Raw genomic sequence first — 25,140 nt, forward strand, 5'->3', positions numbered from 1 at the left:
TGTTGAAATGAAACATCTCCTAATGCCACTTGCACTTCTTGCTCTTTGTGTTCTCCATGTAACTCCTTGGGAAGAGTCTCCATTCTCTTTGTAGATGCCTCTTAAATACTGCAAAACTGTAAGGATGTCTCCCCCTGACCCTTCTTTTCACTAGGGAGAAGAGACTTAACTACTTCAATTCTTTCCTCATAGGACAGGTTCTATAGCTCTTTTATCATATTGAGAGCCCTTCTTTGGACCCTCTTCTGTCTTCCTGTGTCATTCTTGAATTTTGAGGACCCAAACTGGACATAATACTCCACGTGTGGCCTGACAGGCACTGAGAAGGTTGAGATTATTGCATCTCTCTCTCTCTCTCTGCTAGTAAGGACCCTACGGATACAGCCCAGAATCTCAGTGATGCTGATGAGAATAAACTACATACAGATTATGAAAAAGTGAAAAATATGTTGTTTTACTCTCTCAGTAACAAGCTAAGAGTGAAATAGCTGTAGAAAATTATTTTCTAACTTGTGGGAGGATTGATCATGCTGTCTTTCTTGCTGCTAGGAATGGTTATATATAAAATATTGGTTTAAGTAGAAATTTCAATCAATTCCTTCAATTTTCTGTATCAACAAGGCAATTTACTGTTTTTCTGTTCCCTGCAAGAATGTTGTCATAGTAATTCTAATTCTTCATTAATGAAATTTACCTGGAAACTACAACAAATGACACTGTTGTGGTGTGACATTGGTGAGAGGATTAGTGTACTTTTTCTCCCTTTTATATGACTATTTGAAAAGAAATATTTTTTGTGTTCTGACAAAATGTTTTGAAGCCTCCTTAAGATTTGTAGATTAACAATAGGGAAACATAAAATAAAATCACAGGAAAAGTGATTATTTTATTATGGGAAAGGATAACAAATTATTTTCCTGTAAGTTTTCAATATAACGTGGAGAACATATATATATTTGCATTTACTTAAATTTCAATTTAAATTCACACTTGCCTACATTATATTATCTATTATTCATTAAAGCAGATTTCTTTTGAAAGGCCACTGGTAGAGAACAACCCAGCTTTCCAGCAAAATCCAGTTTTCCAGCAAAATCTGGCTTTGCAAGTTCATTATATCCTGATGTTTCTACTGCTCCCTTCTCCAGTGGTATACGTACCCATTACACAGGAACTGATTTCCTGGTCCTGTCAAACATAAATCAAAGCAGAACATCAATTTTCTGAAGATATTTCAGCAATTAGAGTGCAAATGTTGACCATTGTATTACTGGTGTTAGATTCCTGCACAGTAATACACTATTTCTTAATTAAACAGTTGCAGAATAGTCTGATAGGACATGGCACATGTGGACATCCATCAAAGTTGTTTGATATTTGGATTCAACTGACACAAAAATGTAATATAATTTGAAGTATTCCTGATGCTTTATGTCTAGCTGGTATAAATTCACCAAAGCAAACATATGAGCATGACAGCTGGATACTTTTCTTACCTGTTTTGACAATCACATTATTGTTCCAGTGGAATTACAAGCCTTCAAGCTGTCAGTGTGTGATGTGTGTCTGTTGCAGCACTCTTTTGCAGGACCAAATTAAATTTAAAAATAATAACCTACCAAAGATTTGACTGTCAAGTTTTGGCAGTGTTCTTCCATCAGTTCTTTCTCTTTTTTTGTCACTCAGAATTCACCAATGCACCCTATGTGTTTCTCGACAAGCCCTTTGTTTTCAATGAACCTCAAATTAGTACCTATGTAAGTTTTCACTTAAAAAACTAAACCCATTAAACCTTATTACACAATACTCATACAGACCTTTCTTTCTCCAATTTAATCACTATTTTTGACTTGCTGTAAAAAACCAACACTCTATAATCAAATTAAAAGTGCCCTCTATTTCACAGGTTACTTCTTCAATTGAGACATCATTTCTTGAAATTGAATATAAGACATAGTATTACAATTTAATTATTAGATGAACCTGCCCAAATCAGACTAATTTTAAGATTTTCTTGAGTAACTGGCAAGTCAAATTAATATCTAAAAGTAACTTTTCCAGTGGTAGTTATTTTTAAGACAAATCCACGATAAGATTTACTACTTCTTACTTCTTCCAAGTAAGAAGATAAACTTAAAATAATATTCCATTATGGTTACAGTTGGGATTACTCTTTTACGGAATAAGGGTGTATTTTGCTGTTAGAACAGCATTAGATGTATGTAAGGATGTTAAGCATGTCAGATGTAGAAAAAGTCATTACTGCTTCAAAATAAGTGTCCTCAAAGGGAGTAAGGATTGTAATGGTATCAATTCTTTCTTGACCTTCTAATCTGCGTACCTACCTGCACACCTGCATGAAGTCAGCCATGAAAGACAAATAGGAGTGTGATGCTGTGGTATCCTTAGGACAGTGAACTGTATTTTTTTGAGTATGTGCCTGAAAGAAAACTGAAGCTGTTTCCAAGCTTCTCTGTTAATAAAGTGCCTTTGGGTAGGCTTTTATCACAACTCTAGTGAAGTCTGATCTTTCATGACCTTTTATCCTCTTAGGTTACTTCCTGACCTTTTTGGAACCAGTAAACAATATCACTGTAGTCCAGGGGCAAACAGCAATCCTCCACTGCAAGGTAGCAGGAAATCCGTCTCCAAATGTCAGATGGCTAAAAAACGATGCTCCAGTGGTTCAGGAGCCAAGACGCATCATCATCAGAAAAACAGATTATGGTTCACGACTGAGAATCCAGGATCTGGATACCACAGACACAGGATACTACCAGTGTGTGGCTTCAAATGGGATGAAGACAATAACTGCAACGGGAGTGTTGTTTGTCAGGCTTGGTGAGTTCCTGGCTTTCATAATTACTCAGTCTGCTTTATAGACTAGGTATTAGTTTTCACAATAGCATAAGGAGAAATTAATTTGATGTTTTAAGAAGAATTCTCAACACAAAAGGAAATAAATAAATTGATGGCCTGGTGCCTCTCTCCTAGCACAGAACTTCTTGGTTGAACTTGATACCCCTTTAGTGGTAATAAGAGAAAGTAATTACAGATGTAAAGGTCTGTAAATACAGAGTGAATAAAAAAAAATTGAAGAAGTGTATATAAAATACAAAATGGTAACATTTCATTGCCTGAAGTTTCACTCTGCTACTTAACTCAGTCTGTAAAAAAAAAAAAAAATTACTGAAGGGAAGGAAGAGAAGCAGTTTTCTATTTGATGTTTGCAGTGCTGGGCCCATCGTTGTGAAATATCACTTCTGGAGCCTGGCCTCCAGTTCTGTCCTTCAACAGGTGAAGTTACACCACACCTGTCAAGAAGTACTTCTGTTGCATTTTCGAGACTTAATCATTCAGCCCGAAAGCCAAGCTTTTATTTAGTTTGCCTCTGGAGGAATGGGAAAAAACTATCCAGATAAATTTTTCTAAAAATTTATTCTAACTTTGTGATGTAAATAGTTAACTCCACGGTTTAGTTTGTAGTGATTCCCTGAATACTGGGTATTGAACCTTGTTCCTACTGTGATAAAAACTGAATGTCCCCTTGCCACACCATAAACTCTGAGAGTAAGCCTGAGGTAAGGCTTGTTAAAAGGTAAGTGATGTGTCAAGATAACACCTTGTCTTTTTAACAGCCTGTGTTTTTATGGTGAAAGATATTTTCTAAAAAAATTAAGTCCACTCAAGTTACTTCCTGAGCAGACAGTAGATTCATCTGATTTTTATTTGTGGCCTTGAAAATAGCAATATATAATTATGTGCAGGAATGCAGAGGGTTTTGTTTGAATCTTGAGACAAACTTTCCTTAAAGAGACAGTTTCCTTCAGATTGTTATTGACTTTTTTTATGATGTTGTCCTTGGGCTGAACTTGTCAGCAATGCTTGTTCATTTTATGTTTACAGGTCCAACAAACAGCCCGAATCACAATCTTCAGTAAGTACTCTTTGGAAAATTACTTAATGCTCTCTGACCACTTTTGTTCTGTAAGAGTTTAGTTCATAAACTCAGTAAACACTACCTTCAATGACAGTGTTCTTGCTGTCATTTGTTGATAGTGTTCTTGCTGTTCTAGCTAATTTTAGCTAATTTTAAAAGTCACAGAATGGAAGAACCTTTTTCAGACAGAGGTAGTGTTTTGTTACAGTGGGTTTTGATTTGATTGAGTTTTCTTGAGAAACTTCTACTTGCTTATTTCGTGTTTTGGACAAGCAAAATACCACAAAGTCACAATGTTTGAACAGTAATTGTTTACAGGGCAAGTATGGGCTGGAAGAGTGGTTAAAAATGAATGGGTAAAATGCTTGAGTTGCTGTGGTTGTAAATTTACCCATGTTTTATACTCTTATAACTTGAAAAGTCCGGTAAAACAAGACTAGAATCCTGTCTCTGAGTAGCTAAGTAAACCCCCTATTTTTTAGTGTCATTTTGACTTTAGTGATTTGGTTTGGTGATTTCTCTAAGATTCCTGAGCTCACTTGCTGATCCAGTTGTAAGAATGAAAATAGAACCGTAGAATGGTCTGGATTGCAAGGTACCTCAAAGGTCATCTGATTTCAACCCTCCTGCCTTGGACAGGGACACCTTCCACTAGATCAGGTTGCTCAAAGCCCCATCCAATATGGCCTTGAACACTTTCAGGGATGGGGCATCCACAGCTCATCCAGGTAACCTGTTCCAGTGCTGAGTAAAGAATTTCTTCCTAAAACCTAAGCTAAACCTACCGTCTTCTAGCTAAAAGTCATTGCACCTTGCCCTGCACTATCTACCAGTATAAGAAGTCCCTCTCCTTCCTTTCCATAAGAACCCTTGAAGTACTGGAAGGCTGCAGCAGGATCTACACAAAGCCTTCTCTTTCTCTAGGCTGAACAACTTCGTCTGCCTCAGCCCATCTCCATCCCTCTGATCATCTTCGTGGCCCTCCTCTGGAACCACTCTGACAAACCCACATCATTCTTGTGCTGAGGACTCCAGAGCTGAATGCAGCGCTCCAGGAGGGGTCTCATGAGGGCAGATAGAGGGGAAGAGTCACTTCCCCTGATCTGCTGGCCATGCTGCTTTTGATGCAGCCCAAGAGGTAGTTGGCCTTCCGGGCTGTGAGTGCACACTATTGACTCATATCCAACCTTTCATCCACGAAAACCCCAAAGTCCTTCTCCACAGGACTTCTCTCAGTGACTTCTTCTCTTAGTCAGTTCTCATGTCTAGGATTGTCCCTACCCAGCTGCAGGACCTTGCACTTGGACTTACAGAACTTTATGAAGTTTTCATGGGCCCACTTCTCAAGTTTGTTCGAGTCCCTCTGGATGTCATCCCATCGTTCTGTTGTGTCAACTGAACTGCTCAGCCTTGCATCATCTACAGACTTGCTGAGGCTGCACTCAGTACCACTGTCTGTGTCACTGATGAAGATATTGAAGAGCAGTGGCCCCAAGACAAAGCCCTGAGGGACTCCACTCATCACTGGCCTCCATCTGGACACAGAGCCGTTGACCAGAAATCTACAGCTGTCTTTTATGTGCCTTAGCATATCTTATAGGAGGATCTGCTCCATGATCTTCCCAGGCACAGAGGTGAGGCTCACCCGTCTGTAGGTCTCCAGATCTTCCTTTCTTCTCTTTCTAAAAATGGGAATGGTGTTTCCTTTTTCCATTCACCAGTGACTTCGCCTGACCACCGTGACTTTTCAAATATGATGAAGAGTAGTTTGGCAAGAACATCAGCCAGTTCCCTCAGGGCCCTTGGATGCATGTCATCAGGTCCCATAGGCTTGTGGATATTCAGCTTCATCAAGTGGTCCCAAACCTGCTCTTTGCTTATAGTAGGTGGGACACTTCTCCCACACTCATCCAGATGATCAAGGGCTTGAGACAAGCAGGAAGCCTGACTGAGATAAAAAACTCATTGAGTATCTCAGCTTGCTCCTTATCAGTCACCACCAGTTCATCCTTCCTTGCTACTGGAAGAATAACTACCTATGCTCCTGATCTCTTTTCCAATTTTCCCAGGGCTCTGAAGTCTCTTTTAATTGCCCTCGGACTTCTCTTTGTTATTTCACTACTCCCAATTTGAACAACCAATAGTGCAAAGTAATCAGAGGGCCTTGTTAGACTGGGGAGTTTTCCAGTAATGTCCCTCACCTGAGCCCCTGGGAGACAGCAGACTGCCCTGTGAGTTGGGTCCAGTCTGCATATCAGACCCTTCGTTCCCCTTAGAAGGGAATCTGGTGTTCCAGCTACCTTTCTTTTCCTCTTAGAAGAGGTCTTGATGGGTTGTACAGCTGGTGTTGTTTTAGGAGGCCCTAGTACCTCAGAAGTACCTTCACCCACCTCATCAGTTGTCTCGCTCTCTACTTCCAGAGCCTCATAGGTGTTGTAGAAGGTTCCAGTCCTATCCGTCATTTTGAGGAGGAGGAACCTTCCTTCTGGCACATGCAGTGACCCCTTTCCAGCCTTCATCTTTAACAGACCCTCAATTGACAGCCCTTTGACTAATTTCCCTGCAGGGTTCCGAGCCCACCTGCTTCTTCACTACATGCCTCTCTTTCCTACATGCTTTTGTTATTAATATTGTTGCTGTTACTCTTGGTTTTCTTATCTTATTACTGTTTCCAGAAAATTGTTCTCATCTCAGCCTGTGCTCCTTTGTGCTTCCAGTTCTCCTCTCCAGCACCCTGCAGGGGGAGGGGGAGGATGTACCATCCTTTGCAGTGGTTTCAGTGGGAACACTAGATTGGAGAATACAATTCCTAAAGCATGATACAATATGATAGGGATTCGACTAGTTTTCTTATTTTCTTATAATTGATTGAAATTAGCTGTTCATGGCAGAGTACATAAAAAAAATATGTAATCACTTTTGTAACTGCTTCAGATCTTACAGCACTTTAGAAAACTGTTATGCACCTGCTCTACAAAGAGAAAATTAGTGAGATACCAGGAAACTGCCTGATCTTTTATGAGATCACAAGGCAAAGACTGGTACAAGAGGCAGCAAAATGAAATACTCGTAATGAAGCTCTGAACTGAAGTTCAAAGATCAGTCCTCACATGTGACTGAAGCATAGTTAGCTCTGAGTACAAGGTGTAAAACTGGGAACCACGTTTTACATTTATTCACTTTTTGTTATAGAGCAAGTAATTAATCTGATTTCTGTTGGTTTTCCTAGTATTTTCCAAGTGCTTCACCTGTACTGAGTATGAACTTACTAATATTTTACAAGTATCAACATAAATAAAACATTTCAAGTAATACAGTGAAAAAAAATTAATTCCTATGTATGTGACATGTAGTTCTTAATTATATGCTCTCTCTTATGTGGAAGTGAATTAGGCTTCCCAAGCCATCTTTCATCCTGGTTTTGCCTAGCTTTTGAATGCTTTGCTATTCAACCTTTCCTGGTTTTGAACCTGAAATTAAAATAAAGATAGAAATAACTCAAAAAGGAAAAAAGATCTGTCATTTCATTTATGAAACTTCACAATGGGTCTTGTACCATTGGTATTGGTGCTGGACTTGGAAGCAGTAGTGTGCCATCATTGTTTTGGACCTGCCATTAAAAGGTGAAGTGAGGTAGATTGTAATCTACTGCTGGTAGATTATTTTCTTTTTAATATCCACTAGATTGAAGAGGAAGCTGAAACTTCAGAAGAACAAGGTCAAGTCAAGGGTCTAGTGGGAAGTCATGAGGGACTTATTGTAGGAGGTCCAGGAGTTTTGGGAATTACAGATCTTTGCTTCATTGCACGACTATTTCTGTTTCAATTTTTTTTCCCGTTTCCTGCTTAATCAGGTTTTACCCACCTTTCCAAAGCTCCTACCTTTCTTCTGATGCTGCCTTTTTTTTTTTTAATTGTCTTTTCACGGTTATTCCATATGTTCCTCTGCTCCATGCCTCCTAAGTCCTTCAAATAAAATGCCGTGTTTTGGCAGTATAACTATTTTCTTCTCGGAAAATGTGATTTTTTATTTTTTTTTTGACTGAATATTTTACATAAAAACACGTGGGTCATTTTGTGAGCCAGAAAAAGGCAAAAGAATATCTAGCTGCTTGGAAAGAGCTCTTAGGGAACAAAGGACTCTTTCTGTTTGCTGTCTGCACGGCGCAGTCTCGCGTTGAGCCGCACAAGAGCTGTTACTGCTGGTGGTAATGCTTTAAAAAAGACATGCTTCAGTGGGACCACTGAAACATAAAACCATTGCAAGTTGGTTTAAAACTATACCTAGTGAATTTTTAAGGGGTGAGAAGCATTACCTGTGTAGATACCATCTAGCAAGGTATTTTTACCCAGTCCGTGCTGTGGATTTCTAGAAATTACCTACAATTGACAGAGATCAAACGTGTGTTATGCAGTCAGACCTGCCAGTGCAAAAAAAGGGTCCTGACCTTCAGGGTACTGAAGTTGAGACGTTTCAACAAAAAAACTGAAAGTAAAAGTTTTCAACCAAATACTTAGTCTTCAGTTGCTGTGGATTTTTTTTGAGAGATCTTTATTTTCTGTTAAGGCCCATATGTGTAAAAATTTCTAGGGATTTTTCTGTAGAAACAGAAAAATAGAATCTATCGAAATTATTTATCAAAAGTATTAAAATTATCAAAAGTATTAGTAGCTGGTACAAATTAACTTACAAAGGAAATAAAATCAAAACACAGTCAGAAAATTAGTCTCTGACTAGCGTTTGCTGTCCATAGGACTGTGCTATTATAGGACCCTTTTACTAGAGTACAATCCAGCAATCCTTTCTCTTACTGCATTGTGCTTTTACCTTTTGTATCATTAGCATTATTAGCTTTTTCTGTTCAAAAGAGGGACATCCTGTCTGTTCAGAAAGGTACGAGTGTGCAAAAATAAAATAAATGGTTAGCAAATATCAGAGAATTTTTTTTAACATGATATAAAATAAAGCAACGGATGTTAATCTCTTGGAGTCTCTAGAGCAGGAGGGCAGAAACAGTTCACTTCCCTTCTAGAAGTGTTGGTTTTACAGGATAAAGTAATTCTAAAAGTTTGTATGTTCTCTAGTCTAACATATTTTTCTTTTGAATCAAACAGTTGGACTGAATTTTACCCATTGGGCGAATTCCTGTTTTGAAGCAGTTCAGATTACTTTTTAAGGCTGTAACTGTAGTGGTGCCACCTTGAAGGGAACTTGGGATGGAAGATATCTGGCAGTTTTTTGGCTTTTAGGGCTTCTGGAAAATCTGGTGAGGCTTTAGCAGAAGTGAGTAAGGCATAACAGAATACAGGCAGAAGGAAGAACCTATAAGCTCAGCCCTTGCAAAGTGTAGGTGAAACTGGCTCTGTTGCCAGTCCTTCACATTTCCCTAGATGACCTTTCTGCAATCTGCTCAGGATACCAGGAGGCAAACATTTCCATCCAGGGCCCTGTGCACAGGAACTGGGCTTTTCAGAAAACTTTTGAGAAGTCCTTGTTTTATTGAGCGCTGACTAAGATCAGTTCTCAGTTTGCAGCCTTTGATGCCACTATGGTGAACCTTTAGAAGGAGAAATTGGTGGGAAGAAACACTGTCATCAAATAGAAATTACCCATTAGTTTGGGGAGGAATTTTTGGTATATTAATCACTCTTAATAAATTCGCATGCTCTCATGCCTGATTTTCTTCAAATAGTTTCAGACAACATTTAAATGTTTAAGGATTCAGTCAATTGAAGAAAAGTGATGAAGCAATTGTAGTTCAGAAGAAAAAGCAGTTCTTTCAAACAATGGAAAACAGAATATTTAAAAACTAATAATGCATGTGTGTTAAAACTCTAATGAGGAATTGTGCGATGGGTAATTTATTTTTCATGGTCAGCATATCCCGTGGTTTTTATTACACAGCCAAAGCACACTTTTTCTGTGACCCCTTTGGGGAACTTCTGCATGATGTGAGGGGCACTCATACACCTTTATGATGGGAACAGATATCTTGTCATCATGTGATGAATCTCCATGTAATTATAAGATGGAAAAGAGAATATAGGGTCTTGGTAAAGAAGGTGGAAAGGAGTGAATCATCAGAGTGTTTTACCCTCAGACCACCTCCCTGCCCATGGCTGGGGTCTTCCAGGTAAAAGACAGTAGCTGAGGGGCCAAATTATTTTTGTATAATGAATCTGTCTGGCAAAATGAAGGTACCTAACATCATACTAAAAAGGAAGAATGTTTTCCTTACCATCAAACAACACCACCACTCGTATCTTCCTCCTCTCCTCAGGTGGGGTGGCAAATATTCTTTACTCTCAGTGCAGTTCATTTACTGATGACATTGTTAATCTTCTAAATTATGCAAGATTGTCTTAAAATTCACATAAACAGATGTTTTTATAACCAGTACAGTGTTGTCTCAACTCTGAATTACAGTGTTGATTGAGGCCCATGAGAACCAGGTGTTTGATGATGGGTCTCCTCCAGAATGACATGCACGCCTTTTGTTTCATCAAAATGTTCACAGGGCAGAGACAACCATATTTAAACTATATATATTTTTCTAAGATGTTTGTGGTAACAAGTTGAATTTACAGAATAAGCGCATACTTTGCGTTCTCGTTTCCTGTTTTAATCAAGGAACAAGAAGGATTTAGTGATTAAAACACTGGACTGTAATTTTAGAGGTCTGGATTCAATTTCTGACTGTACTCCTGCCTCCATGTGTGATTGCAGCAAGTTGTTTAACCTTTGTCTCTCCATGTTTTGTATATCAAGTGGAGGTGGTGGATCTTGGGAATTTTTTGCCTTCCTCTACTATAGGATTATCTCAAAATGCTTAAGATACACTCTCTCCCTATAAAGCATGGAATGTTATTTCTATTTTACGAGTGATGAACTGAGGCACAGATTATCTTGGGCTGTTGTATATTAAACAGCATGTGTTTGTCTTGGCAGATTTCCTGACTCCCTGACAATCCAATTTGGGGATCTGGCTGGAACATGCTGCAATTCCCTCACAGCCCCCGTGTGTCAGTTTCCTTTTTTCTCTCAAGGTCGGGGGAAGGCTGTATTTCACCCTTCTGTGGGTTTGGGGCTCCTTTCGGGGGATTTGGATTCACAATCTCAGATCTGCATCTGACTTCATCAGTTTAAATATCCTTCGACAGTCTCTCAGGCCCAGACAGGAAATTTGGAGCAAGGAGGGAACTAAAACCAAGGTTGCACTAAATGATTTTGCATACTCTTTTCTCTCTTAGCTATCTTAGAGCATAATTTTTCAGTTTTTCCTCTTGTTATGGAGGATACAGCCTAGTAGAGCTCATAAGCATACCATGTCACAAATTAGCCCATAACTGAAAATTATACTCTTTTCTGCCCAGAGACGTAGGGTGTACTCAGAGGAAGCTGACCCTCTGTCTTGTAATAAAAACTGAGTTTTTTACTCTAATATTACTTATATATTTCCAAAAAAAATTTTTTTTTTCTTATTTAAAACCCCAGAATATGTTTAATATCTTAAAGACGCATAATATGTGTAATTCAGGACAGAGTTTAAGAGCAGTGGAAATACTGTTTTGGTTTGGTTTGCTTTGCACCACTACATATCCCAGCTTCCTCCCACACTACATAGTTTCTTATTAATCTTCCACTTAAACGTTTTCTAATCACCAGTAAATAAATGATGAACAATCTAATGCATTTTGTATTATTTAGTGATAGCAGTAAAAGTTCAGTGTGCTTACAAAACTGATGAATTCTAAAAGCCAGATGTGCATTTAAACTAATATGCATAGCATCCTGGAGCAGACAGAGGTGTCTGTACTCCTGCAGCTTGTTATCTGGGGAAGCTATTTCAAGTGGGAGTTTTTTTTGCCTTCCCATCAGAAGAATGGAAGAACAAAAGAAAGAAGCTGACAGGGAATGTATAGGGGGGGAAAGGATAATAGGTGTCTCATATGCTTACTAATCCATATTGTTCAGAACCCCCCCCCCCCCAAAACAAAAGGAAGCCAAGCACATGCAAAGATAGATCTGCAGGAAAGCTTTACCTTCTTCGTGCTACTGTATAAATCAAATGTCCTTCTATAAATTAAAGTGTAATGCAGCAACTTTGCACTGCCCTACAGAGAGAGACTGGTTGCAAAGACAGGAGAGCAACCCTATGGGACTTGCCTGTGATTGGGCAAGATTTCCCTTAGAAAGAAGAAGAAATTTGTTACATTTCTTATAGTTGAGCTAACTTAGGGTTAAATGTAGAAAGCACCTTCCCACCTTGACAGCGGTGCTGTCAAGAAACTTTCAAAAGGATTGGATGAAGCATTATAATGATTGTAATGAGTGTAATACGTGGGGTTACAAACATGCAGGACACCAAAGCACACAAATACTTTCTTTCCTGAGAGTTCTGCTTCTCAAAATTCAGACATCGAGCCTGTGTGCTGGGAGAGCCTGCTTCTTTCTCTGCAGAGCAGTGCCTAGGTTTTTGGTAGCCAACAGGAAAGCTGTAAAGTGCAACACTTAAGATGTGCAACACACAGCAACAAGCCAATTACAGCTCTGACTTTGTAAATACGTGACCCCAATACCCTCTTCCAGCAAATTCCAGATCAGCAGCAGGTGCTTACGTTTGAGCTGCTCAGAGGAGCAAGTTTCATTAAACTACCAAAGAAGTCGCAAGCAAAGTAAGACACTTGTTATTCCCTTTAAGGATATATGTAAATTGATATTCAAAGTAGTAATGGCCCTCGGGCTTTTGGCAAGTAGCTACTGCAGCTGTTGGACATCCCTGATATAATCAGCAATCTTTACTGTGTTTGGATTCTACTTCTTCCCTCTCTCCCTCCCCTACTCTCATTAGTTCAGTGGCTTAAATGGCTTTCAAAGTATTTATTGTATGTCTTACAAAAGGACAGCTATATGTCCCTGAGACTTCCTGTAGGCATTTGATGCCACATTGAGTTTAATTAGAGTTCCTTAGGATGCTGAATAGCCTCTAAGTGCATACAAGGAAAGGGTAAATGTTGTAGTTAGGCACAAAGATAAAGGAACGCTATTCTAATGAAAAGTAGGTAATTTAACCAAACCAGATAATGCTGGAACACCACACCATAAATCATCCTTTCAATTTTTATGCCTTTATGGTTAGTTTTCCCCTACTTTTGTATTATTATGTTCTCTATTTCAGTTTGAAAGAGCCAAACAAACTGTAGATGCAATTAATTTAGTGTACTTGAGAAAAGGTCGAATAGATGGTTTAGCTGGTAAAATTTGAACAATTCTACTCAAAACTAAATAACATTAAGAGTGATGGAAGGGATTGCTTTTAAAAAGGAGAAAGAAAGTGTGGTAAGGAAATCCGCTCTTACAAATTGATACTGCTCTGCTATGTCTTAAAATCTTATGTATTTGAGGTAATGCTACTCTAAATATAAGGTGGCAAGAAGCATGTCATCAACTGTTTCTCACACTCCTCAATGAGCTTATTCATAAGTCTTCCATTTCTCATTTTGTTCAATCTGATGACATAGAAGAGGCAAAGGATTACTCTGGGACAAAAGGATGATATACCACATAATCTTTGCTTTTATGAATAAGTGTGCACACACATACACGTATTTCCCTCCTCCTTGAGTTTTTCTAACAGTTCAATTTGCAGGCCAGAAAGGGTGTTTACTCCTGCCTCACCAGGCCTTTCTTCATGCTGGGAGGTGTCTCCTTAGTTCCGCAGGCTGACCTGCATATAGAAACCCTTATACTTTAATCTGACTCAGTTTTGCAAAATTATGTTGACAAACCTCTGTTTTTTCGCCTTCTTAAGGACAGCGTAGTAGTTCCAGATTACAAAACAGTGATAGAGGGGTAAAGAAAAAGAATAGGAAAGAACACATTAGAATATAAATACAATACAATACAATAGCTCCAGTTGGCAGGGAACCACAAGAATCATTCAGTCTGACTTCTTGATCACTCCATGGTTGACAAAAGTTAAAGCCTGTTATTAGGGGCCTCTCTTTAAGGCACTGACAGGCACAGGACAGCAACCACCTCTTTGGGGAGCCTGTTGCAGTTTGACCACCCTACTGGCAAAGAAATGGTTCCTAACCTTAGGTCTGAACCTACCCCGATGCAGCTTTGAACCATTCCGACATGTCCTGCAGCTGGATCCCAGGAAGAAGAGACCAGCACTTCCCTCTCCTACTCCCATCCTGAGAAAGCTGTAGAGAGCAGTCAGGTCACACCTCAGGGTCCTTCTCCCCAAACGTAGCCAAGTTCAGAGTCCTCAGCTGCTCCTCATGGTACATTCCTTCCAGCCCTTCCATCAGCTTTGTTGCCCTCCTCTGGATGCATTGAAGTACCTTCACTTCCCTGCCCACTCCCAAAAGAGAAATGAAATATTGAAAAATCCTCTGGCCTCATTTTTTGACTTGTTTAGAATGAAAGAAAAAATAAATTTAAAAATTATCTTTGGACTGTGGAAAACTGCAGCTCAGATAAGTTCTGTGAAGTAAAGAGCAGCTATGAAAATAGTCTATAAAATTGGGAAGTATTCACAAACTGTAACTTTCTGCAACATTTCCTAGAATTAGTTCATATTGCATCCATAAAAAGCAACAGAGAAGCTAACAAGTATTTAGTGTTGTCGCTTAGATGTTTTTAAAGATGTTTTTTCAGATAAATGGAATTTATCTGAATTTTTTCTTAAGTCTAGAACACTGACACTTCAGTGTTATATGGTTATAAGTATCAGTGTTTCAGTAGATTTAATAAAAATGTTCTGCAAAAGACTTTGAAGATGAATACTTGGATATAGTTATGTAACCAATTTATAGCTGATGCTGTGATAATTTCTGGCTGTTTTACAAAGCTCTCTGCTACCAGATGTATAATTGCTGTGGTAACTGAAATAGAAAAGCCACATTTGTTTTGTTTAAAAAAAATAGAAGAAAGAAGGGGAGGGAAAAATGCCAGTACAGTTTTTTTCTTTTTTTTTTTTTTTTTTTTTATTTGCTCAGATTCTTACATAAGTGACCACATTTGTAATGGCATGGTTGGTTAAAATATTTTTAATTCTGAAAACAATTTTTTTTTTTTTGGTACAAAAATACCTTAACTTTTTAACCTCTACTAAAAAACCAGGAAGCACTTTGTAGAAAGCTTGTATTTCCCATAATTCAAAAAAAACCCAAAAAACAAAATAGAAACCTTAGGGCACTTACATGGGATTTCATTTTTCTGGTTTAAATTATTCCTTTTGTCTTTCTTGTAACCTCTCCTTCTCTTTGGATTTATACAACTGGTTATTTTTGACCATGTTTTCATTGTCTTCTTTTCTCTCAAGACTTCCTACCTCCTACCTGTCTTTTTGATGTACATATGAAACCCCATCAGTGGCTTTAAATCAGCTAAACAATAATGTAAAATTTTTATTCGCGCATAAAGTCTGTCTCTGTGGGTAAATTACAATGCACTAGCATCTACCTGAAAATTTACATGATTTTTTTTTTTTTTAAATGACCATATCAGGTTAGGCCCAGGTGGCATTTATAGAGTGGGGTGAGCTTCACACTAGGGAAGGTTGGAGCAGCCTGTTGGGAGGTGAGCTGCCCTTTGCACACCCACTCCCAGGGGTGAGAAGGGACCCCAGTTCCCAGACCAGTCCCCTTGGTGAGCCCTGGCACCCACCCCTCCCTCCTTCCCTGCTTGTTAGAGGCTTTTCAGTGAGGGTCTGCTGGCCCTGCTGAGTTTCCTTGGAGATACCAGAAAAAGACAATTTATTACACAGTCATAACACACTGAGAAGAGTAACGTGCCCTAAAAAAAAAAAAAAAAAAAAAAAACCAAGAAAAAATGGGTGGAGAGGGGACCTCATAATGGTTTATTTGGTGAGTGAGAAGCTGGAATGCTGCATGGCAAGGTTCACGTTCCCATATGTTGAAATTATTTTTCTGAAGGCTTTTTTCTCAATTTTTTCAGTACCTGTGGTTGCAACAGAGATGTTTCTGTTAAAAATATCTGACACTCAGCAAAACAGACCTGCAGCCTTCCTTGGATTGCCAGCTGACTCACCTGATTTCAAGATTTCATCCCAACATGCTGACACCTGTGAAAGCAGGGGGAGAATTTACAAAAATGTCCTTCAAGTCGTCTGGGGGAGAGAGTTAGAATGTTATTGGCAGAATATAAGATAATCTGTTTGAAGCTGTGTGTGGCAACCAGACGATTGTGGCTGGTTATACGTCTAGGAACAATCCTCCTTTTTTGTGCAGAAGTTCAGGACACTGATATGTTGTTTAGTTTTGCTTCTTTGACTGTTTTACCCATCTTAGGGTAGTAAAAGCCGTTCTGCCACCTAAATGTCTGTACGTGATTGCTGTACTTGGGAGCTGCAGCATTTTTTTGGTACACTGAAAACTTTTCTAAACTTGGAAAGCAATAACAAATATGTGAATGCATGTGATACCATCAAACCACAGCAGCAGGGAGTGCTATCTAATGAGCATTCTGAGCAGTTTTATGTGTTCAGTTCTTTCATATACGTTTGCCTGTGAGGGCTGAGTGCTTTTCTTGTAGGAGTGATGGAGGATTAGTTTTGTGAAAGAAACAAAGGCAGTACCATTTTCTCTTGGTTTTATCCACTTCAATTATTGAATGGTGGTATCTTTTATCAAGGACACAGCTCAGCTAAGAGTGCTGACACCATCTACTGAGGAGTACAATTTGGGTCATGATTCAGTGAAGGTACATGGTTAAACCCTACTGATCTTCTCTCCCTTTTTTGTGTTTAAATGTTTTTTTTAAATACTTTGTATTAAAAGAATCCTCCTTTCACAGTAGCATCAGAATATATGTTGAGAGCATTATTTGGACTATGTTTTAGAGATAGGCTTTGATGTCTGAGTTTTGTGTTTAAAAATACCGATTTTATAAACCTTTGCAGAAATAATTTCAATAGTCTAAAAATTAGGGTGTTGTAAAGTTTCAAGTTGCCGTTTGACAAACAAGCTGCTTTTCTTTAGATTGCCACAAACACTAAGTCCATTTGTAGCTGGTTTTTTACGAATGACATTACAATTACTTGCTCTATCTATTACCTGGCTTAAAATGCTGCCTCAAATCCTATGATTAATATGAAAAAATTCGTCATTTAATATAACTAGTAGAATAAAGATCAAGTGGGGTATTTTTACTGATCTTAAACATTGAGTCTGGAGTTTCAGTTCACAGTGTGCTTTTTTTAGTAGCTAGTAGATATTCCAATCAAATGCAACACAGTTGCTCTGTTCAGTAATTGTTACTTTCAGAGAATTTTTTTAACGATACTGTGATGTATAATTTTCAGATAAAAAGCAAGAAATATTCACCTGAGTTGCATGTTTGTATCTTGATTTTTGGGTCTATTGCTACACTCAGTGAGCATCTGGTAGCAAAAGTCACGGGCCATATCCATGGTGAGTGTAAATTGTCATAGGTCCATTGATTTCAACTGAACTATGACTATTTATACAAATTCCCCTGCTTGTTAGTTTTTTACTCTTTAACACTAAACGCCTTTTTTTCTGATAGTATTTTTTACATTCCCTTAGTGTATAGGAAAAATTTTATACCCCTCTTGTATTGTACTACTCTAAGTCTCTCTTTGAGGTGTTAACTACATCGATGTGTGTTTCCTGATATGCCAGGGGCACTGATCTTTGGACACAGGTGAAGATGTGCAAACAATGAATTTAAGTGCCGGAAAGGTGGGTTATTTGCAGAAACCTGTGGCCAGATTTGTTTGTTCAGAGAATAGATACAGGTAGGGCAGGAAGCCTGTGGCTGTGTCCCATGCTGTGGGTGCAGGATAGTCTCCCTGCAGGCAAGGCCCCAGTGCAGCAGCCAAGTTGTCTCTGCCGTCCTTTCACTTCTTGGCTTCAGCAGGCAGGGCACAGGTGTGCACGTGTGGAGTTTTTGGTGATTTATGGTTGGTGGGTTTGGGGATTTTTTGAGGTTTTCCTGTACACCTGGGTTTTGGAAACTATGCTAAAATCTCCGACCTGTTTGTGTGAGTTGCTGAATTTCTGGTCTGTATGGGCAGAAATTATGGATGACATCAGAAGCAGCTGGCATTAGCCCAGCCTTTCAGTGGATACTAATAGGTCAAGCCATACTTACTTTAAAATATTCCATACTTTTCCTCTGTCAATTATTTGTACCCCAGTCCCGTTGCCCTGAATGCCAGCAGTAAAATTTCTGTTGTCATTCTGTGCACTATGGGAGGCCTATGAGAAAGAGCAATTTTATAGCCCATTGTAACTATTCCTTTAAAAGACAGCCCTCCTGACGAATTTTACTTCATGGTGAAACAAGGAATTGAGTGCTTTATTTGATATTTTCTCTGAAGACAGACCTGACCAGAAAGTAACAAGTGTTTTTCTACAGTAACATTAATATATATTTACTATGTTTTTGACAAGAGGCAAATTTTATAGATGTGATACAGCATATGAAGAAGCAGCACCTTTCTTTTCTCTCAGATCTTGTTGGTGACCTGTTTCTTTGGGAATATCTGGAGATGTAAAACTCATTTTAGCCATTGAAAAGTTATCCTCTTGAATAGAGTTTACTCCCCTGCACTATGATATGATACATGTCAAGAGTAAGGGTAACAAATTACAACAGCTGTAGTGCAACATTATAAGAGGTCCTGATTTTGAGATTTGGTATAAACAAACCGTGAATACATGCACATATTAAAAAAATGAAGCTCCTGATTTTTTTACTGCAGCTCTTTTTAATGCCCTTCCCACAAGTCAGAGTGATTTACCTTTCTTTGATTAAACATAAACCAGTTACTCCTTTATTCTTTTTGTATTGCAGGTCATTTGACCTGTGTGGTTTCTGTTTATGAAGGAGCTACACACTGGGCTAAGTAAACTCATAATGTGAAAAAAACGATGCCTGCCCTTTTCCCTCTGGTCTTTCTGTCAGTCACAATTATTGTCTTCACAAAGCTTCTGACATCAGTTTTCAAGTTGTAACTATCAAAAACCCTGAGACGTTTCCACAAGATGAGTGACTGCATACCAAATGTTGTATTTCTCTACCATAGCAAATAGGATGACATAAATAATTTTTCCTTTCACTCATCTATCACAGTCGAATTGTGGTTTTCTGTGCGATTGTCCTTGCTTTGCCATTCCAGTTGTAATGAAATATGAGGGGGAGTCCTAATATTCTCAGTATTTAACAGTTCTTAACTAAAACTCTTTTATCCCCGGACAGCAGGAAAGAGGGTTAAAACTTTGGATTTGTTATTTGTTGTGGGAAAATTTATTGAAAATTTTAATTGCAGTCAGCTTACTTGTGGGAAACTGCTATAACAAAGTTTCTACTACCTTTTAAAAGCTAACCTCCGGAATATCCTGTTATGTTCTATGAATTGGTTTAGCATTGTTTTCTCTGGTAAATTGTAGGCTGAGGATGTGTCCTTCCATATAAATGCTAGGGTAGGTTGGTAGGGTATTATTAAATGAGATTTTTTTTCCAGTGTATTCAATCAAAATTCCCTCTGAGTTTTCTGGAAGATTTCTGAGTTTCCTTTTGTGGCTGATGCATTGTTGTGTCTCTTCTATTTTCAGGATAGCAGATTTAACTTACAAGTTTCTACTGTCTTTGTGAGCAAAACTTGTAGAATGTAAACAGAATAAAGATGTCTCACTAGCAAATGAATATATGGATACCTCTCAGTTCTGCTTTCAGAATTCCCTTTGTGAACCCTTGCTAGAAATTGTTAGGTCTTCATGTGTTTTCTCTGTTCTTCCGCAAAACCACAAGGTTTGCACTTACTGGGGGCACTAAATAAGTACTTAAAACTCTCATCAGACTTGGGTGTTTCACGAGGTGATTGTAATTTTGAAGGGTTTCCATGGTGGCCTTTGTTTTACTGAGAAACTTTTTTGTTTGATATGCCCTCTGGTCTGTTCAGCTGTGACAGTTGCAAACAATAGGTGGTGTAACACAGATAGGATATAGTATATTGTGCCCAGATGTATTCTTTCAGTATTTCAGGCTTTCCGTGAGGAAAAGCCTCTTTGTTTCCTAGATATTTTCTTTTGTAGTATTTTGTTCAGTGTTCTCTCTGTGTCACATGTGGAATTAAAGAAATGCTTAATACGAGGGTGGGGGTGGTGATGTTAATGATGTTTTTTTCTGTGACCCCTAGAAATCTCTTTATATACCTCTAGAGCAGATATCTGCCTTATGGAAGTGTTCCATGACCTCCATCTAGACAGTTTCCCATTCATGCATGCTTTTATTCCTGTTCAGAGGCACCTGGTTCTTCCAGTTCCTCCTTTACAGAGCCAGATGTCCCTGCAAGTTATGATTCCTGTCAGTGGGAGAAGTGGTACTGTACCACTGAACCTGCATCTTTCTTCTACACTGTTTGGTTAATTATCTGTTTCATACAGACTTCTTCTGCCCACAAGCCTGAAGGCAGACTGTATTTAATCAATTGTTGCAGTGCATGTGTGATAAGGAACCTGTAAATGCTTATCAGTACTTCATTCTTCAAGATGTTCCCAGACCTGGTAAACCAAATCAAATTCCATGTTGTATATAAAAGTAGTATCAATGTTTCAGTTTTACTTTTGTGTAACAGAGATAGAAGATTCCTCTGCTTTAGTTTTATATCAGAAAGCCTAGTTCTTACCTTTATTGTGCTGGCAGATCACCTTCTGGGCCTGGAAAACTAATGGCATTCATCCTAAGCAATGGAAGTTGGGGTTTTAGGAATAGAGGGTCTGTTAAGTCAGATTCTTTACAATTTTATTTTTAAATCCAAACTCTGGTCAAACATATGACAAGTAATTGGGATGAGAGTTCCTTCAGTAAGAGTATATGCCTTCCCTCCACTCTAATTGAGTGCTGAGAAAATTCAGTTTCCAGGTGCACTGCCTTTGAGGCCATCTTCCAGCAAAGGTGAAAAAAAAATAAAATCAAAACTTCGGATGGGTCTGACTCTATTTTGAAAAAAACCCAAAACCAAAAACCTATAAAAATGGAAAAAAATCACTAGGTAAAAAAGGTGGTGCTGCCTTGAAACGTTCAGAAGTTAAAGAACAAATGTGAGAAATTACCTGTGGTGGTTAGCTTGTAAGATTTCTGCAAGTGGAACAAATTGAACTCTTCTGGATTCCTTTTGTGGAGTCAGATTTCTGCTTTCACCAGGGTTCTTGATCAGAGCAGATTTTATAGCTCAAGCAGCAGGAAATTGAAGAGTCGGTATTTCTGCCTATTTTCAGCAGCTTTTAATTATTTCTCTGATCAGCAACTGAATTGCTGGCATATGTTTTGGAGCATGAATCAAAGCTACACATGGTTCCAAAGGCTCCTGTTTGAACCGAGCATGATGCTGCTCCTGTGTTATTTTATCAGATTCCCCCCAGTTGCTTTTTGCTGCAGATTTTTTGCTGTGTGCCAAGTGTACATGTAGCTGAAGAACAGAGTGCTCTGCTAAGGAGACTCTTAGCGCTGCCACTCCTGCAGCTTTGTTGAAATCAAATATTTTATTCAGAAGACTAATGTAATTTTGTCCTCTCAGCAGTAGTACTAGTCAAACAGCGTTCACTGAGCTTCCTGGCCTGAGGAAGATGCATGTAGAGTAACAACCCAGCTTTTGTCAGAGTAACTGACATCAGGTTACTGTTTACTTTTGCTTGTGTCCATGGTAATGGTCATATCCAGTTTAGTTTAATCAGCAGTTGACTATAACATGGGAGCGGGGAACATGTGTGTGTATTTATAGTATCGAAGCTGTGTTTAGAAGTTCCTGACAGAAATAAATAAACTAAGTAAGAGATCACACTGCTTTTGTCACCAAACCCATGCTGTTTTGAGTGCTTTTTCTTTTTTTTTTTAATGCTGGCAAGAGAACCCTGAACTGAGAGTTGAAGTGTGAGATACAGTTTCAGTAAGACGTTACTGAATTTGCAATCTTTCATTGCAGACTTTGTTCTGCAGGATAAGGGTATGAATTTACTTTTGGGAAAGAGGTCAACTGGAGGTTTCATATTCATTCAGATCCTTATGGGAATTGCTGACTTCCTATTGAGGTGGTCAAGAATCATGAAACAGACATGGAAAAAATGTTTTGATGTTTTGATTTTTGTCACTTCTGGCATGATGCAATTGTTGCAAAATTACAGATTTTAAGAATGAAAGAATGTCACTGCAGGGAGTAGTTGATCCTAAGACTCCTCCTCTACTTCATCCACCATAATCAAAAACTTACGTATCTTTGTGGAAACAGAACTTGTTTCAGGGTTTGTAGACAAAATGTTGCTTTATGAATATTTAACAATCATACTCTGATAGGAAATAAAGGCCAGATCTGCATAACAACTGCGTGATGCACTTAGTATCACCATGGTTTATCTAGCAGTTTATGTGATGGATAAAGTCTTGTTAAATCATTGCTTTTCGTGGCAGTAAAGGGAGAGATGCAGTTCAAGTGGTTCCGCCTTTTAGCTACTCTGTACAGACAATACTGCTCAACCTTCCCCTGCCAAAGAGTTTACACTTTAAGAAATATTGGTATTTGTAAGAGGAGTGGAAACATGGGTGGCCAAAAGAGGTGTTGATACCCAAAGGTAAAAAAATACAAAGTGCAGAGAAGTACTGAAGCCATGCTTGAAAAATTGCTGGTGTTGCAGAGTTCAGTTGCAGAAACTGATAATGTTTTTAGATGCCCTGCTCTGGAGTCATGGTTTTCTAGATTATGTTTTATACCTACTTTTTGTCCATCATGGAGTAAATGGCATAATGTGAATCCATCAGGCTGGTGAATCCTAGTACAGAGGAAGCACAGGGAATACTGGATATTGACTCTGAGCATGCTCTCTCTCTGAAGTCTCTTTTCAGTTCTCTGACACTTATGATCTGCAGATCAGCTCTGTATTATTTACAAGGGCTTTGGGGATGAAGTGTTGAACCACTGAGCCTTTAGGCTAGGGCTTTCTTGCCAAAATATTTGTGTTGATGTAAGGGAGTGAAAGGCCCAAAGCCTCATTGAATTGAAAACTGTATTAAAATATTTGTTGAAAGAGAAATTTGGCACTGACTCTCACTACAGAGAAAAGGGGTTATAACCTTGGTTACTTTTTATTCTCTTTACCTAATTCAAAGTTCAAAATTATTCCATGTTTTAATTCAGGCTTGGCAAGATCTCTTCTGCTATCAACTACAGGAAGTGAAGAATGGGTGAAAGAAGTGGGAGAAGAGAACAAACTGCCTAATTTTACAGTGTACAGCTGGATGCCAAAATTGCATAGGGACATCTAATAAGATCTATGTTGCTGTTTCAGTCTAAAGGCTTTTTAATAGATTCATCTGTCAAATCCAATTATTAGTAGTATATGATTTTTAAATTAATCTCAGGTTTTGTTTTACTTCTTTCTGTAATGAGCTATTTACAGGGTCCCTCATTAATACTTTAAGGTAGTGTAGAGAGAATTGGAGGAGAAAGCTGCACCTGGGGAACGGAACGACTTCAGATTTACAGTATTTTGAGTTTTCCTACTTTTATAAGAATATGTTATGTAAAAATACACTGGGGGCAGCTAGACATTTGCGTGTAAAATCCTAACATGTCTTTTGCAGGGAAGATTACCACGAAGATGGATTCTGTCAGCCTTACAGGGGGATTGCATGTGCGCGAATCATCGGAAACAGGACCATTTATGTGGACTCCCTCCAGATGCAAGGGGAAATTGAAAACCGAATTACTGGTAAGCTTACACATCTCTTTAGCCTTAAGAAACCCCAAAAACAAAACCAAAACACATTAATGAGAATATCCAGTTCAGGTAGAAACAGCACCATCATCCTTCCAGTTTCATCAGTCAATGACTAAGGCATCCTTGTGTTAAGGTTTAGAGGAGGTGAGCCCGTTTCTGGCTTGTGCAGTTGGCAAAATTTGGAGCAGGGAAGATGAGTATCTGCTGTAATGTGTAAAAACTTTTTCTGTGTCATTAAGTAAAATGTCAGACCGCTGACTTTTTAACAGCTTCTGGTTTGTACTGGGGATTTTTACACGATGGATTCAAAATAGGATTTTTTTTTAATTGATTTGTGATATAGTGAAAAAGTACTGATATTTTATTGTCTTGAAAAATGTAGGATGACTTTTCCCTTGAGTTTCCTTTCTTATTGCATAATTCTGGCAGAGTCTGGATTTCACACTGGTTTATATAAAACAGGAGTTGACCTTCCTGTGCTCTGCCTATGCTTAATCTTTCTCTGAACATATTTTTTGTACAGAGACACAAATGTGCATCCAAAATCTTAATGACTTTTAATGGGCTGTGCATCAACATTGGTTTTCTTCACTGGATCTCAGTTAGCTGACATTAACAGCTGTGACTCTGATGTACACAAGCAGAGCAAGGAAATGAATCCGTGGAATAGAGCACACTGTTTATCATAATATATAGCAAATTAACTCAGTCCAGCAGGAGCTTATTGCATCTGGCCAGATATAGCTCACTAATTGACTCTGCAACTTTAGCATAACTAAACCAAAAGGAGTTTAATGTCACTTGTCAGCTCTAACTCCCTAAAGATATTGCCTTAAAGATACTACCTTAAAGACTCTGGCAAGCCAGAGAGTTTTTTTGTCTGTTCTTGAGATGGTGATTGGATTCTGGGTCTGGTAAAGTCCATGTGCTGAGCTTTCCTTGTGCTATTACAGCTCACCCCCCTCCCTCCTTTCTCCTGTACTCAGTTGTCATTCCAGCCTCTTTAACCATTATGTCATCAATTAATACATACTATTGATACAACTTTTTCCCAATGACTTAATCTCTGTCCTGTTTGGATGTTTTTCAGCAGTATGGAAATGTTCAACTCTTTGAAATTATTAAATCTGTAACTCTGGAATTAGGTTGATAATGTCCTTTTCAAAAAAAACCACAAACACCCAACCAAACCTAAAAAAATCCGACAATCAAAAAACTCTGATGTCATCCAGAAAATATCTATTGATCAAGTTGCGTTGTTTCTGGAATATGTAACCTGGGCATTGATGACCAGGCTTCTGGTTCCCTATTACCACCAATTATTGGTTAGGTTTTGGAGGCTGAGGGGTGGAATTCACTGTTCTGGAGCTGAGGAGAATTTCTGAAGGGACTGTTCTTTTTCAGAAACATGCTGTGAACCACCACGTAGAG

The 25,140-nt window shown here is 38.6% G+C and overlaps 1 protein-coding gene across 2 annotated transcripts in view; it reads left to right on the top strand.

Annotated features, from left to right (window-relative positions):
* Positions 1 to 25,140, top strand: part of ROR2 (receptor tyrosine kinase like orphan receptor 2) — a 144,663-nt gene that overhangs the window by 109,455 nt on the left and 10,068 nt on the right. For both annotated transcript variants that reach the window (XM_027653173.1, XM_027653174.1), the window contains exons 3-5: positions 2,554 to 2,841; positions 3,907 to 3,937; positions 23,573 to 23,700. In XM_027653173.1, the coding sequence (XP_027508974.1) occupies positions 2,554 to 2,841; positions 3,907 to 3,937; positions 23,573 to 23,700 (447 nt within the window). The remainder of the gene's footprint in view (positions 1 to 2,553; positions 2,842 to 3,906; positions 3,938 to 23,572; positions 23,701 to 25,140) is intronic.

This window comes from Corapipo altera, unplaced genomic scaffold (assembly GCF_003945725.1).
Source record: "Corapipo altera isolate COAL_440 unplaced genomic scaffold, ASM394572v1 61305, whole genome shotgun sequence".
NCBI lineage: Eukaryota > Metazoa > Chordata > Aves > Passeriformes > Pipridae > Corapipo > Corapipo altera.